Source organism: Giraffa tippelskirchi, chromosome 2 (assembly GCF_054371585.1).
Source record: "Giraffa tippelskirchi isolate mGirTip1 chromosome 2, T2T-mGirTip1v1.2.pri, whole genome shotgun sequence".
In the NCBI taxonomy this organism is placed as follows: domain Eukaryota; kingdom Metazoa; phylum Chordata; class Mammalia; order Artiodactyla; family Giraffidae; genus Giraffa; species Giraffa tippelskirchi.
The window spans coordinates 23,695,765-23,712,568 of NC_137276.1; the positions used below are offsets into that span (position 1 = coordinate 23,695,765).

At 40.7% G+C, this 16,804-nt stretch overlaps 1 protein-coding gene and 1 long non-coding RNA gene across 9 annotated transcripts in view; one reads left to right on the forward strand and one right to left on the reverse strand.

Annotated features, from left to right (window-relative positions):
- LOC145539476 (VPS10 domain-containing receptor SorCS1) overlaps positions 1-16,804 on the forward strand; it is a 580,892-nt gene that overhangs the window by 550,209 nt on the left and 13,879 nt on the right. For all 8 annotated transcript variants that reach the window (XM_081573556.1, XM_081573559.1, XM_081573557.1 and 5 more), the window contains one exon: positions 7,762-7,861. In XM_081573556.1, the coding sequence (XP_081429682.1) occupies positions 7,762-7,861 (100 nt within the window). The remainder of the gene's footprint in view (positions 1-7,761; positions 7,862-16,804) is intronic.
- Positions 1,948-15,628, reverse strand: LOC145539477 (uncharacterized). Its single transcript, XR_014077847.1, has 2 exons — positions 15,530-15,628; positions 1,948-5,266 (listed from the first exon to the last, which is right to left on the reverse strand). It is a non-coding gene; the product is annotated as an uncharacterized LOC145539477 (long non-coding RNA).

Sequence of the window (16,804 nt, forward strand, 5' to 3'; positions counted from 1 at the left end):
AAGCCCCAGTGAACCCCATCTCCTAGTGAACTGCACTTGAACGTCGGACAGCAGGGAACCCATCAACTTTGCGTCTGTCTTTGCTCAGCCCTTGCTTTCGGCTTCCTGTTATATTCTACAAATTATTCTCTGCACCTGCAGTTCAGTGGGAAAAGGAATAGAGTATTTCTTATCACCACACTGCTGATGAGACCTAGAGGGATGTAGATCCCTATCCAGGGCATTTAGGTTGAAACATGTATATTTGTTCCTCCTTTGGAAATCTTATGGCTTTCCCATGAAATCAAGAATATCATCTCAATACAGAAGAGTCCAGGTTTAGAGCCAGCTAAATTCCCAGGTACCACATCATCTTCACATCTCAATTTCCAATACTTTTCATTCTCTCTCTAAAATATAGTTTCTAGATGTTTATTTGAGAGAAAATGTAGAAATAGGCAGCATATGTTCTCTGAAACCTGGTTACTTTTGTGAGGGTATATCTCACTCTAACTGTCTGTTTTCCCTAGAGTTCTTCTTTCTCTTCATCTTGTCTGAGTGTCTTCTCCAGAGACATTCTCAGAGACCCGAGTGAGTGTCCCTGAGGTAGCCGAGTATCATGTACTGATGAGCCATTAATCAGAGACCTAAAGGCAGCTGGCTTGGCTTGCTCGAAAGCTGTGGAACTTAACATTAGGTACACATGTAGGGAGTTCAGATATGTTTTAGAAAGACCGCAGGTTTGGAGAAATATAGACCAGGTTTCTAGTTTCAGCTCTTATATCTATTGCTTATATCTTATAGATGAGAAAAATTCAGAAAAGTTCAATAATCCAGCCAAAAATCACATAATCAATAATACCTGTCTCATGGGGGTGTTTGATAGATCATTAAAGAAATGATACAGCAAAGCCCTTGACCTATAGAGGTTACTCAATAAATGGTAAATAGATACTGGTTACATTTATGGGCGTTTTGTGATAGGAGAGTATATGAGAAATGCAAAAAAACATATGTAGGCATATTAAAGACTAGTATAGTCTGGGGCATGCATTGGCAGAAAGAAGATGGTGACAATAAGGAGAGAAAGATTAATGAATGAAATTACAGGAAAGAACAAAGATAGCAGGAAACAGAAAGAACACATGAATAAGTAAACTAGAGGGAAGATGACTCATCTAAGTTATCATGCCGATGGATGGCATTAAGGGAAAGCAGCAGAGTACCCACGGAGATTGTAACTTTGGTTAAGGGAATTGCCAGTGTAGCAGCCTTATCCAGGAATGAAACTAATTTCAGTGACCAAACCCAGCATATGAGAAATCAGTGTCTTATGGCAACTGCTATTACCCAATTAGTAAGTACAGTAATGAAATCCCCAATATGTAAACTAAGCCTTGTGTCAAGAGCCAGCAATACAGGTGCTGCCCACAGGAATCCTATAGTTATGATTCTAAGAGAGGTCCTTTAATTCTTCTCTCTGACTCAGTCACTTTGAAATTAATGAGTTCAGACCCCAACAGGGAGCTGTGAATTGCCTGAGGAGACACAATTCTTTAAGGAGAAGGAGATTCTAGTCCTGTTTCTGCAACTAACTCTCAAGTCTAGCGGTCCCCTTGCTCTGTCATGCTGCCCATGTGGATTTGGGTACCACTTGACTTCTGTAAGGCCTGTAGGTATCAAGGCTGCTGCCCCAGGCAATGAACAACAAATGCTTTGCTTTGAGTTTTGTAGTTTGTTTGTTTGTTTTTCCCTGATGAAATGAACATATATTCTGTTCAAACAAATTTCACTGGAAATTTGCAGTTACGAGCCTATTTAGTTGGGAAGTCCAGCTCAGGCATGGATAACTCAGAGAGGAAGGATCATCAACTTACTCCCCTGTCTTCGTCTCTCCTTCTTTCTCTATCTCTTTCTGTTATGACCGCACGAGAAGTCTGCCTGAGAATGAAGCCAGCACACAGGAAGTCGAGAATGGCCCTAGGAAGTCCTAGTCTTTTATTTAGTCATCGTATCAATTCCATTCAAAAGACAGTGCCTCTCCCCTGAGTGCACCCCAAAAGCCTAGGGTGATAATTCTCATGGGCTTGACTTCAGTAAAGTGGAGATGTCTCAACTAGCCTGGTAGTCAGAAGGCTAGGGCTCTGTCAGTGACAACTCAATGTGTCATACCCTCCCCAGGATCAGGAGTGAAGGGAGCCCCTCTGAAATCAAATGGGCTGAGAATAAAGAAGGACATGGGTCCTTAAAGAAAAATATGGGGGAGAGAGAAGGAACCGGAGGCAGGCAAAAGCAACTGACTTCCTTTGTCATAAATTACATAGAAATTGCAACTGAGTGCAAAGTAAAAACAACAACCAGGACCCCACTCCTTTAAAGGCTGTACTCTGAATTAGATGGAACTTGGGAAGAGCTGGCTTTATTCTCTCTCTCAATACTCTGGCTCCTCCCTTTCTTATAAAGTTACTGCACAGAATTACCAGCAGGGGAAAAAGTGGGACCTGGCCAGGTGGACCCTGATGACTGGGAGGGCAGGGCCCCAGCAAACGGCTCTTGGCTCTCCTCCCTTACTTCCTCTGACAGCATTCCCCCGGGAGGACAGATGCTGGCTTAGATCGAGTTATCTTGTCTGTGAAATAAATTGAAAATTCCTCACAGTGAGAAGCACTTGACCTTGTTATCCAGATAACATTGGGCTAGGTTAATCAAGTGACCTCTGTCTGGGAGGGTTCCACCGCTCTCGACTTCACATCTCCAGAGAGTGAGAAAAGGCTCACTTGCCCTTAGCTGGCCTCATCAGGGATAGACCCTCTTGCTACCTGAGGCCAGCTGCTCAGGTGTGGAATGTACCCCACCCCCTGCACCACTGTACTTGCCAGCTTCTCTCTGAGTCCTCAGAGGTGAGCAGATTTGTATCCGGCTCTCCTGGAAGGAGGAAGGACAATCATTCTGTGTTTGTGATGCTGTGCTGGGGAGATAGGGAGCCTGCATGTTGCCTTGCTGAATCCTTTAAGGGCACGGGCACATTTAAAAGCAGCAGAACGACTATGGATGAAATGTCAACCAGCAGCAATGAATTTCCTCTTTGGTTGTTTGTGTTGTCATGAACATTTGACAGGTGCAGAAACCAAAATCCAGGAAAAGGAAAAGTGCCTCTGAAAACGGAACAGGTTATTGGCAGTATTTTTAGAAATTAAAGATTCATTGTGAAATGTAATAAATAATCTTAGACCATTTTCGATATACTCAGTCTGCTCTGTCCAGATTTTTTAAAGAGAAATTGTAGAAATATTTTGAAGTTCACAAGGAAGGTCACTAAAACAGAAAGTTATAATCAAAAGAATAGGTAAGAGTTGTGCTGAAAGAATACAGCAAAAGGTGAAGGAGAGAAGTTTGGAGCTGGTGATGGGGAATTTAGGGAAAGGAAGTGAACTGGGACACATTATTTCTTCATTATGTCATCCAGGAAGAACTTCTTAGACACTTCTAGCTGATTCTTTGGTGCTAACAAAGAACAGAATTGATAAGTAGAAGTCCTGTTTGGCTGCGTTGCTTCTTCCACATATTAACCCAGAAATCATGATAATTGGGAAAGATCTTTCTCTGTTGATTCCAAAAGTAATATCATTCAATTACTCTTTGAAGAGGCTTTAATAACCTAACAGTATCAAGATTGACTATGTCCTTTCCAAGGTAATCCCAGGCAAGTCTCCTTCTAACCTGGCACCAGAATGTTCCTTACGTTCAGTAGGGTTTCCATCCCTCCTCGCCACTTCAGATAAGCATTAGTTGTGTGGCCCAGTATAGCTTTGCCATCGATAAATCTGCTAAAGCCCATTTTGAGTGTGCATTAATAGTTTCACTTTGTATCATTTCTTTGGGTGTCATGTTTGATAAATTACCACTGCTCTGTTGTCCTTAAGCTTCTCTTTCTTCATGTTTGAGCATTTGACACTTCCATTCTCATGATCTGAGAGTCGATTTTCCTCTGCTGGTTTCATTAAGCATTGTTTGGATGTTGAATGTGTTCTTTATGCGGTAGCGATCTACTCTGTTGACCAAACATTTCTGGGTACCAGTAGGGTTATACCCATGAGTCTCTTCTGTAAGCAGAGCCATGTGACTAATTCTGGCCAATGAAGTGGAAGCAGAAGTGATGAGTCACTTCCAAGCTGAAGTATTCAAATTTTGTCTCTAGAACCCAGAGAACTCTTTTTTTCCCTCCTCTGGTGGTGTGTACATCTGAGGGGGCTGATCTACGAGCCAATGTTCCTGTGTGACTATAATGAGCACAGCATCACGTCTACCTGCAGTGGATATGGAGCGTTAAGCAGGAAGCACACTTCCTTTGTTTCAAGTCCTCAAAATTGTAACATCGTTACCTCAGCCTGACCCCTGTTGTGATTACCACACTCAGATTTCACGCTTGTGAAGAAGCTGAGAAGGAGAATTGGTGTTTTCCATGTACCTGGTCCCTTCCATAGCACCTTTCGATAGCGTCTTTCCAAGTATTTGTATTGAGTTGCCACTGTCTATTTAAGTGGTAGTTTAAATGGCGTGTGGGTTGCATTTGTATTATAGGCATATTCCATCAAATAGGCAGACACCAAGAATGATAGATTTTTCTTTGCTCATGATTATTTAGCTGAAGGAGAATAGAAAATGGAGAGCAGCAGAAGAGGGGTGACAGTGCAAAGGTCAATGAAGCTTGTAAGACGACACACTTGCATTGGACAGAGAGAAAAATGAGCAGATTCAGCTTGCTTCAGGAGGACCGGTCTCCCAGCGATTACATACCATTGCACTCGAGTCTTTATCATGCAAGTTTGTGTTCTTTCATTTAGACTGTCACAACACAGTTCTATAGTTGCAGTTTATTCTATTCCTTTTTTGGCCAAAGACTCTCCCAAACATTATAAATTATATTAACTGTTGAATAGAAGGTAGCAGTCCTGAGGCTATGGTTGGGAATTGCCTGTACCTCAAATTGGTCAGATGACACGGGCCTGGTGTTATAAATCGTGTGCTTCACAGTTGGATGAGAAATAGAAGCATAGTTAATGATATGCTACAATTTTTCACCTCCTAAATGTGCTCCACTGGACCTCCTCCCATATACTTTTTGTGTCTTTGTCAGCTGGCTCGAGGAAAATGTTTTTTATGGAAATGCCCTAAGATTAGGAGTCAAAACAGAATGAAATTCTAGTCTCAATTCTTCAAACATTAACAGGATAAACTTAAGAGTGTCCTTTAGGCTTCATGTTGCTTTCAATGGAGCTATGTTGTCCTAGGGAAAAAAATAGTGAGAAATATGTAATTTTGCCAATAGAAAGTATTCAATGTATAGATATTATACATTACATATCACATTATATATATGAAAATATATGTAATAGTTCACAAATGACAAAAACAATACAGGATAAATGCTTCTGCAGGTGGCATGGAAAACATTTAAAATATTGTCAAAATCTGTCAACAGTTTCATACTCATTTACTTGCATAGAGAAATGCATGGTTCTAATTGAGCTCATTCTTGTATGCAGTATAAATTTTATTTAGTTCTGTTTCTGTGCATAAGTTCTTTCCCACACTACAAAGTATGTTATCTTTTTTGTGTGTTCTTTGATGCAAGTGAAATCCATGAAATACACTTTCTCTGCTACCATTTTTGCATAACCTGTTTAATTTTGTAAATGATACAGATAAAACCGATGAAGCAATGTTATAAACCAGAACAAATTTGGGAAGTTAATTATTTTCTTCAAGGGACTCTCCTGGAGATTATAAATTAGAAGTATGTTGTTCAGATGAACACTTTTCTGGTTTCTTATCTATATCTCTTTCTTAAGGAAGAAACATTGTCAGGGAGAAGAAATACATATCACTTCTGCAAGTTGGAAGAGAGAAGTTTTTCTCAGGCATATACACAGTCCCATTTTGTCCATGGGATGGACTCTACAAAACAGGACAATTTCTTAATTACTTCTGATGTTTTCTTATTCAAGTTAAAATATTTTTTCTGCAAATACAATTACATAAGTATGTGCACATATGTATGTGTATGTACATAAGCATGTATATGTACATAAGCATATTAATTTCATACATGATTATATATTTTACACATATATATATGCATTTCTCTGTGTCTATGTTTATTTAAGAGCCAAACCTTTCTGTTTAACCTCTACTAAAAATCCACCATCAAATTCTTAGAAAGGTCTTACTGATTGAATGATAAGAATAAGAATAGGAACTTACACACTGTAACACTTTATAGAACACAGAGGAAAACCATTCTACACAATCTGTGTTAGAAATCCACTCTTCCTATAAACCTTGAGCGTCCTGGAAGTTTCTCATTACCCAGGAAAAAGAGTAGCTTATATAGAGAGAATAAAGTTGTTTTCAACATAATTTTGTCACAACCTTGTTTTCCTGCACAGTCTGCTAAATGGAAATATTTGAGAGGCTGAGCTTGAACTGGATCCCAGGTGCGTGACATGGGTCACAGGTCACTGACAGTCATCCCAAGTTCTTGCTGTTAAGCAGAGAAGTTCATCTGCAGGGCAGTTCAGTTCCATCACTGAACAGGGACCTCTGCGAGAGACTCTGTGCTTGAAAACAAAGCCGTCAGGCCCTGCTTAATTGATAAAAGGATCAAAGGTGTCATTTTGGCAACTCAGTGGACTGAGTGAAAGTCCATAAATAGAAAAAGAAAAATAATTTAAGAACTTAACTAGCAGAACAATATTCAGAAAGCATCTAACTAGACTTAAATAGCATATGAAATAGAACATTACACTGACACTTAGAACATTAAAAATGAGGCAAGGAGACCAGATAATAGGAGTGTGGTTTTCTCTGATAGCTTTTCACTGATCGCTCAAAAAGATGAGTGAAACAGCAGATTGATCTGGTTTTTTACTTTAAACACATGAACAGAGTTTTACCTTGTCTAGAAAGTCTTGCCTTATACTATTACTACCTAAAACAAGGTCCTTTGTCATTTGTTGGGGTTAAATGTTTCATGGCCCTGAATTCTGTGGGTCTGCCCAGTATAGATGCATCAGCCTGAGGAGTGGTTTTGGGTTCACAGCATCAAACAAGAGTCAGCCAACAGATTAAGTTGTGGTTATGCTTTGTTTCAAATGTATAATTTATTATACATTAGAAATACATACATACAGGGAAGCCTGGCCTGCTACAGTTCATGGGGGCTCTCAAAGAGTTGGACATGACTTAGAAACTGTACTACAACATCATAAGTTATTATTTTAGTAGAACAATATTTATCATCAACAAATACCCATGAACTATCTATTCTTAGAAAGCTGGGTAAGAGGAGGGAAGCAAAATAGGGAATAAGATGGAGTTTACTATCAAGAAGTAAAATAAATGGGTCTGAATCTCATCAGAATTAGTAATTTCCACATATTTGCTTCTTTTAAGTCCTTGTGTATAACAAATGCACTCTCAAAGAAACCCAGGGTGATTTTTTTAAACTAATACCAGGGTAATTTTTTAAGAGTAGAAATGATCTGATTTCCTAATTGTTTGTCCTATTTTGTAGCAATTTGGATATAAAGTCAAGTCATGCTTAGAAAATAATTCTATCTGCATATTCTGGACTAAAAACTTAAAATCATGTATAACTCACTTATATCACTCCCAGGTATAATACCAGGATGCCTTGATCAGCATGGTAAATATTGCTCAGCACGTTTGTGTGTAGTCGGTGTGACAACTTCGGTGGCACTCACTCTCTTTTCCTTTCAGATATCAGAACTGCTGATTCACAAGCTCAACCAAAACTCCGTGCACTTTGAGCTGAAGCCGGGGGTCCAAGTCCTTGTCCACGCAGCCCACTTAACAGCAGGTCAGTGTTCCCATCCCTGGGTTCTGGCTAGTGGCTCTGGCAGAAGGGCATCCCAATTTGTTTCAGCAAAATAAGACTAACTGGTGCCACTGCTGATCAGAAATAGGGCTTCATTCTTTGGAGGTTCTCTTGCTTGTCTTCTCTCTCTCTTTTTTTTTTTTTGCCTTAATGGGGACAGTCAAGGCAAGAGAAAAAGGTGATTTTCCTGCCTGGTTCCTGGCAAAAACCATCAGTGAATCACTAAAAATTCCCTAGAATAATAGCATATTTCATCTTACAGAAATCTTGAAAATAAAGTTAACTTTACAAGTAATGTTTTTTTCTGGTCTTTCTGCAAGACTTTATTTTTAAATCATTCATGCTATGAAGAATTTTCTTTCAGTTTGGGATAAAGAGGCACAATAGAAATAGCTTGGACTTAGGAGCTGTCCAGGGCTATAGCCAGGAGCTGAACCCCAGGTTGGTCAGTATCTTACAAATGAATGAATGTCATTGAACTTCTGTCTCTTCACTTGTAAAAGATGATGGGGAAAATATTCTTGCTAAGGCCATATAGAAGTCTCAATAGTAATTCAGGTAGTTCCAAGTATATAGAAATAGATATTATTGTGCTATATTAATAATAAATTAACACTATGTATTGGGTCCTTATTTTTGCAGAATGCTATACTGGTGTTGCATAAAGGCCAGTAGGTAATGGCCTTTCCCTTCAGAAAGTATAATCTAGTTGTGGTGTTTCAGAGTTTGGTGGTGGCAGTGGTGGTGGTACTTTGGGGTGGGGGAAGTGGGCAGTGGTGGGATCTCTGAACAAGTGAAATGCACAAATGCCTTTATAGAGAGGCAGTAGCACATTTCTGAGTGCTTGAACTTGGCAGTTTTGCAGCCAGACCATTGGTTTCAGTCTTGCTCCATCACTTACTTAGTGTGTAGATTCTGAGAGAAGACTTCTCTATAGCATCTGTAACAATGGAATTGTGTGAGGGTCAAGTTAGTTTAGGTTACAAACATAGGGTAATGCCCAGTGCAGAGTCAGGTGTTATTTTTCCTTTTATCCTTTTTTATTATTAACAATCTAAGCTTTATGAGAAATTTAAAGCAGTGGTAAATTGCAGCCAGTCAAAATGACACAGGAAAGCTTCATGGAGGAGGTAGTCTTTGGGGAGGACCTTGAAAGATGGATAGGATTGAACTGAAGAGATTATTCCAAGCATAATCTTGGAATAATCAGGGAAGGAACATGAAAGCCCTGAGGGCTTTGGGTATGCTGGATAAGTAGGGACAAGGGGCAGGTTTTTCCATTTCCATTCTCTGGTTTCCTGGAGGTTCCTGAAGGTGTGCTTAGGTCTAGAAGAAGGCCAAGCAGGTTGGACACTGGCCTCTTTTCTACTTGGATTCCATCTTTTTACTTTATTAGGATTTCATAAAATGTTTTTCCTTAAAAAAAAAAAAAACACTTAAAAAAAAACCATATAAAAGTCATTGTGCTGAGCATGGGACATGGAGGTGGAAGGTGGAAACACGCCAGGCTGAACTAGTTCTTCTTCCTGAAGTGGACTCTGAGAAGCCATGGAGACCTAGGAGCAGAGATGTGACCAATTCAGAGTGTCACATGAGAAAGGTGACTTTTAGGAGCAAGGATTGAGTAGAGCCGGTTTGCTATTCTGCAGCAAATGGGTGCAGTCAGTTGCATCCATCAACAGATATTTATTAAGTTGCTGGCTACTCTGAGCCAAGAAGTGTTCTCAGCATGAGATAGAGCCTCTGCCTTCATGAAGATTCCATCAGTGGAGAAGGCTGGGCAGGTAGCACATTGACAAATGACACTTTACAAATCATACTGATGGTAAAAAGGTCCTAAAGAAAATAAGAAAATATAAGAGAGTAGAAAGGAGCTTCCCCAGTGGCCCAGTGGTAAAGAATCTGCCTGCAATGCAAGAGACACAGGTTTGATCCCTACGTCGGAAAGATCCCCTGGAATAGGAAATGGCAACCCACTCCAGTATTCTTTCCTGGAGAATCCCCATGAACAGAGGAGCCTGGCAGGCTACAGTCCACGGGCTCGCAAAGAGCTAGGCATGACTGAGCACGTGCACAGAGAGTATAAAACAACAAAGCACCTATGAGGGCAGCTTGTAAGCCTAAGGCCTGAACAGACTTACCTGAGAGCATTTGATGCTCTCCTTGGCTGTTTCCTGCCAAAGTTGGCCTTTGGTCTTTAGTGAGCAGTGATGGCGTGTGGCAATTACACATAGTTGGTTAAACTGGAAAACAAAGTCCAGAAACATCCCTTGTCATCAGCCCAGTGGCCAAGCTACTGACAGTTGTCATATCACACTCCAAAGATAGTTTGATTAGTTTCCCAAATTTGAATCTTACTTTATGTATTAGTTAAGGATGCCATTCTGTGATGATATCTGGGATCCAGATTTTAAAAAAAAGAATAGGAATCCAAAAAGTGGCTAATGATCTGAAACTGCTTTGACCAGTGGCTTGGCCTGGAAAATGGATACAGCAAAGGCACCCATGGATCCGTAGTTCCATGGAGGAAAGAAAGGTCATTCCCGATAACCAGGAAAAAATAATTCCACTGGTCTAAGTGCCAGTTGGCAAAGAGTAATGCAAAGTTGGGAAGATCTAGAAAATTTATCCAATTAATATTCATGCTTCATCCTGTAGCTGGAGATTTGGAGAGCAGTACTCAGATCCCTCAGAGGAGGGGTTGGCAAAAGGGAGTGTGTTACTGGGAGCTTAGGTAAGCATGCTGAGATTGGAAGGAGAGACCTCTGCAGCATAGATGTGTACTCTGCAGTGTTGCCAAGGGAACTAAAGGAAACTGCAGTTTGAGGCAAAAGCCCAAACTTAGACTGGGCCATTTTGGAGAAAGTGAGAAAATTATCTGGCTTCCAGTCACCCAGGCTGTCCCAGGTTCTTCTGATAGTATCTATCATACACCTTTTGGCAGTGTAATTCGAAACCTGATTGCCTGGCCTTTTGTGCTTCCTAGGATGACCAGAGTGAACATAGACTTATATGTGGGTAATCAGCTCCAGTTTGAAGAATAAAAGAAGAGACTATCAAGGGCTGACATAGTGATTGAGTCTTGGAAATTTTCGCTGTATTGATTTTAGCCACGTTGTCATAAAAGTGTCAGGACTGGCAGTTCCAAGGGAGAGAGGTACAAAGTCACTCTCAGCCAGGCTTTCATATGCAAAAGGCAAGGCTTGTGTTAAGGCTGGCACTCTTCAATGACTGTGATGAGGAAGTAGAATATAGGAGCGATCAGTTTCATGTTGGTGATCATTCCTAAGTTAACTCTAACTACCTGATTTTTTTTTTTAATTTATTTATTTTAGTTGGAGGCTAATTGCTTTACAATATTGTAGTGGTTTTTGCCATACATTGATATGAATCAGCCATGAGTTTACATGTGTTCCCCATCCTGAACCCCCCTCCCACCTCCCTCCCCATCCCATCAACTATTAGAACAGAGGATAGACTATGGTACCAAGACAGTGGAGGGAATTCTCCTTTCACACACAGAAAACTTGGCATATTGGGTAGGCGATCAGTTGGATTGAGACAGTTGCCACCATTTGTTTAAATTGAAATCAGCACAGTTATATTGGGATGGCTTAGGCAGAGAAAGCAGAAAGATATTCCCTTTCTTGCCTGGGGGAAGGAAGACATGATGAGGAAGAGAATTTGATGCCGAACTTCCACCTAAGCTCCCTTCTCTTTCCTTTCATCCCTGCTGCAGGCAGGAGAAAACAAAAATAAAATACAATCTCAAAAAAGGGAAGAAGGACCACTGCTTGCAACATTTCATGTCTCATAAGCAGGATTGCTAATACCTTCCCAGGGACCATTCCAGCATGCCGCTGCATACCATTAATTGCTTAGCAGATGTTCAACAGCCTTCTTTTAAAAATATTTGAGCCAGAGTATATTGCTGGTGAGAGAGGCAATGCATAATTTGGTTTGTCTCCAAGGAAAAAGAACTGTCTCCTTTCAGGAATTTACTAGCCTTGCTTTGTTTTTCAAATTCAGTTCCCTGTTTGCTTTTATGGGAACACAAGGTAAGCGTTTCCAGGTACCTGGATGTCATTAGAGACTGGATTTCCTTTGTTTCCCCCACGTGTTCTGTTTGGGAATTCATTAACTTTGGTATCTAAGTGAGATAAACTTTGAAGGCAGTCCTTGTTTTGTGTTTAGCTCTTCCCATGCTTTTCAGTTTCTGTACAATTGCTGCTGGGGTCCTCACCGCTCCTGATAGCGATGTTCCTGAAACTCTCTTGAAGAAAGTCAAGATTTCAGATTGTGTGAGAATAAGAAGGGATGAGGAGCTGTTATCAAGAAGTTTGAGAGAGGGCCATGCCTTGAGCAGCTCTCTTTGGCTTTTAGGACCTCATGGCAGTTGGCGCCATGTTTAGCAGACAGGAGTGTGACTCAGTCAAGCTGGGGGCTGGACTGGAAACACTGGTGTTTTGATGGAAGTGTACCTTTGCTCGTGGTATTCCCAATTGGAACATTACTCCCCTTCTCTAATTTTCTACATCTTTTAAGTGTCTTTATATTTTAAGGCTCAGCTCAATGCTAACCTTTACATGTTGTCTTTCTGGAACCATTACCTGGATATCATCTATCCATTGTCAGAACTCACATGGGTTTTTTTAAGCTCTATCTGTCTGATCCTCCTCATCTCTCCTGTTTAATTTCCTGAGGATACAGTTCACCATGGCTTTATAGTGTCTCTATCATTGTATCTAGCACAGAAAATTGCCCATATCATGTGTTCAGTAAATATTGCTTTTACAAATAATGAGACATATAATTAATTTATAACCTGTAGTTCAGTTCAGTTCAGTCACTCAGTCATGTCTGACTCTTTGCAACCCCATGGACTGCAACACGCCAGGCTTCCCTGTCCATCACCAACTCCGGGAGCTTGCTAAAATTCACGTCCATCAAGTCAGTAATGTCATCCAACCATCTCATCCTCTGTCATCCCCTTCTCCTCCCACCTTCAATCTTTCCCAGCATCAGGTCTTTTCAAATGAGTCAGTTCTTCGCATCAGGTGGCCAAAGTATTGGAGCTTCAGCTTCAGCATTAGTCCTTCCAATGAATATTCAGAACTGATTTCCTTTACGATGGACTGGCTGAATCTCCTTGCAGTCCAAGGGACTCTCAAGATTTTTCTCCAACACAGTTCAAAAGCATCAGTTCTTCGGCACTCAGCTTTTTTTATAGTCCAACTCTCACATCCATACATGACTACTGAAAAAACCATAGCTTGGACTAAATGGACCTTTGTTGGCAAAGTGATGTCTCTGCTTTTTAATATGCTGTCTAGGTTGGTCATAACTTTTCTTCCAAGGAGTAAGCATGTTTTAATTTCATGGCTGCAGTCACCATCTGCAGTGATTTGGGAGCCCCCAAAAATAAAGTCTGTCACTGTTTCCATTGTTTCCATCTATTTGCCATGAAGTGATGGGACTAGATGCCATGATCTTAGTTTTCTGAATGCTGAGTTTTAAGCCATCTTTTTCACTCTCCTCTTTTACTTTCATCAAGAGGCTCTTCAGTTCTTCTTCACTTTCTGCCATAAGGGTGGTGTCATCTACATATCTGAGGTTATTGATATTTCTCCTGCCAATCTTGATTCCAGCTTGTGCTTCATTCAGCCTGACATTTTGCGTGATGTACTCTGCATATAAGTTAAATAAGCAGTGTGACAAGATATAGCCTTTGACTATGTGGATCACAACAAACTGTGGAAAATTCTTCAAGAGATGGGAATATCAGACCACCTTACCTGCCTCCTGGGAAATCTGTATGCAAGTCAAGAAGCAACAGTTAGAACCAGACATGAAACAACAGACTGGTCCACATCAGGAAAGGAGTATGTCAAGGCTGTATAACCTGTAGAGATAGGTTCAAAACTCTTTTCTTCTTGGTTATCCTTTGGATTCAGTGTGTTGGACTATGAACCGGTCTCCATGTCATGTTAGAATGTGTGCATGTGTTAGCCACTCAGTTGTGTCTGACTTTGTGATCCTGTGGAATATAGCTGTCCAGGCTCCTCTGTCCATGGAATTTTCCAGGCAAGAATACTGGAGTGGTTTGCCATTCCTTTCTCCAGAAGTCATGTTTTAATACCTTTTACCCAATAATGGGGGAGCCTTGCCTTCATTTGGATAGTAAGCATCCCAGGAAAACCCACCTCTGTGCTTTCCTTATGTCATATCTTTTCTAAGATGTCTGATAGTTGTTGATTTGCATGTTGTGGAAAATGGGTGAGGTGAAGGAAAATTGGAGCTCCAAGAAGGAGAAGTCCTAAAGACAATGGGAGAGGGACTGACAAGAGAGATGTTCCTGAAAGATACAGAAGCAAATTTAACTTATTGGCCATTATTTTACCAGGATAGTAACGTAAGGAGCAAAGCAAGCTCTGTCTCCCTTCATGACAGAGCTCAGGGTCTCAAACCTTAAATCACACTACACTTACCTGATCAAACAAACTAGACCTTCTTCACATCTTTTGTGACGTCTCCCTTGAGTTCTGTCTTATCCATGTTTTTACCCTGGCCTTTTGATTGATTGATTGATTCATTGATTCATTGATTTTCTCCTGTATTTTAAGAGCTGTGATGTGTGATGTAGGGATGGTTTAGGGAGAGTTTTTCCAACAAGACTCACAGGAAGTCTTGGGATCTGTTGCAGAACATTTGATGCCTGTAGGTAATTACAGCAGAACAAACCTGGGCTGTTAACAAAATATCCCTAAAATGCCAATAGTTTTCTCATTGCTTCTGGTAACTTGGGATTTATCCAAGGGCAAACAGTCCATTTCTGATTTATCATCTTATTTCTCCACATGACTCTGTGCCTCCCTGTGCAATGATTCCTTTAAAACTGTGGTTTGTCCAGGGATAAGAAATAAACTAGTACTCTTGCTCAATGTACACTGGCTTGATCTGGGGCCCAAATACTAGTTACATGAAGCTTTCCTAATTATAAAGCAAGAGGATGAAAATATTGCATGTGGAAGATTCAATATAAATGAGCCTTTGTGCTGAGTAGGAGTTCACTCAAAGCAGAGAAAATAAACCTGCCAGATTGAGGGGCTATGCTGAGCAGAAGCAGAACAAAGTATGGTTTATATGTAAAGCGATCCATAGTGTGACATATTTGTGGCATTTAGATACATACCCTCAAACATCCCTATTTGGATATTAACTGAAGATATAATTATGAGCAGAGGAGAGAGGGATACAATTCATGGAAATTAAATGTGTCATTATTTGATATGTCATTTATATTATACACTTTGTTCATCATCCATGAGAAAACTCTCATTAACACATGCTTTGTTTACTGTTACAAAGTATGATACACATGATACAGGAAAGAAGGGGCAGATGAAAGGATTTTCTAAGACCATAGGTCAACAGCCAGGAATCCTTTCTAGTTTCACAAAGTATTTACCCATTTTACAAGGATTTTTCAACTCAAGTAGCAAGAGGTGATCATTTATTTGATAGAGCTGGAAACCTAGAACCTCTTTTAAAATTGCCGAAGCAGATAAGTGTCATGGTCATGTTGGTTTGGTGCTAGTGTAGTCGCTTAGTCATGTCCAACTCTTTGCGGCCCCCTGGACTGTAACCCACCTGGCTCCTCTGTCCATGGAATTTTCCAGGCAAGAATACTGGAGTGGGTTGCCATTCCCTTTTCCAGGTGATCTTCCTCCCAACCCAGGGATTGAACTCAGGTCTCCTGCATTGCAGGCATATTCTTTATGACACCAGAGAAGCAAATGTCATAAAACAGACAAGCGGTGGTGGTGGTTTAGTCACTAAGTTGTGTCCAACTCTTATGACCCCACAGACTGTAGCCTGCCAGGCCTCTCTGTCCACGGGATTCTCCAGGCAAGAATACTGGTGTGGATTGCCATTTCCTTCTCCAAAACAGACAAGTAAAGAACCATAATAGGAAGTTGGGACTAGGAGGTGGACACTCAGGTGAAGAGACCAGGACCAGACTATGCTTTAAACTGTGAGCTTTAGTTTATCACCTTTTAGTAGATTGCCAGGTGAAGGGAATCTGCTGACAGGTAATAAACTAAAGTTTTAATTGCTGATACAAACCTCTCAAGCTACAATAAAGTCTGTAACTTTGTTCCTGTGAGGATCCATGGTCATAAATTATTTCAGCAATTATATTTGGGAATGGGGGTGGGGACGGGGGCAGGGGATGGGGAGAAAGCAGCTTAAAAAAATGTATTGTTTCTTCTTTGGTAGAAGTGATGAGGGCAGTGAGGCTAGAAGTTAATGCCTCAGCAAGCAAAGGGAAACACTACATTTTATTTGAGGACACAGAGCCTTCACTGGATGAATTCATATTAAATGACAACCAACAGCACTTAGGGATTTTGTGCATTTCACAGGAGTTATTTATTGGATAAATAAACTAAACCTTGAGAGATGAGACCTCTGTACAGTGGGACTGGAAAAGCTGGTGCTAACTGGTTCACTCATAACATTTGGGATAAATATCTGCCTGTTCTGTGGCTGGAAAATCTCTTTATAGCCTAGGGTAGGCAATCCCTGCTATAGAACAGTTGTTCTTAAATTTGGCTGTGCATCACAGTTTCAGAGGAAGCTTCATCAAAGTTGACCTTCTTCAGGCCTCAGTGCGCATTCCTGGAATCAGAATCCCAGGGATCTTTGGGAATCTGCCTTTGTAACAGGTTCCCCAAGAGATGTTTATGCAGCCAGGCCTTTCGGCAGTCTCAGCAGCTGCTCTTACAAGCATTCTGCAGACAGAAATCTATCCGCATAACAAGGAAAGGTGCTCGTCTATCTCCAGCAATAAATCTGATTTACAACTCAGGGCATCCACCCAAAACAGAGGCATGCATTTAAAAAAAAAATCCCTTGATATTA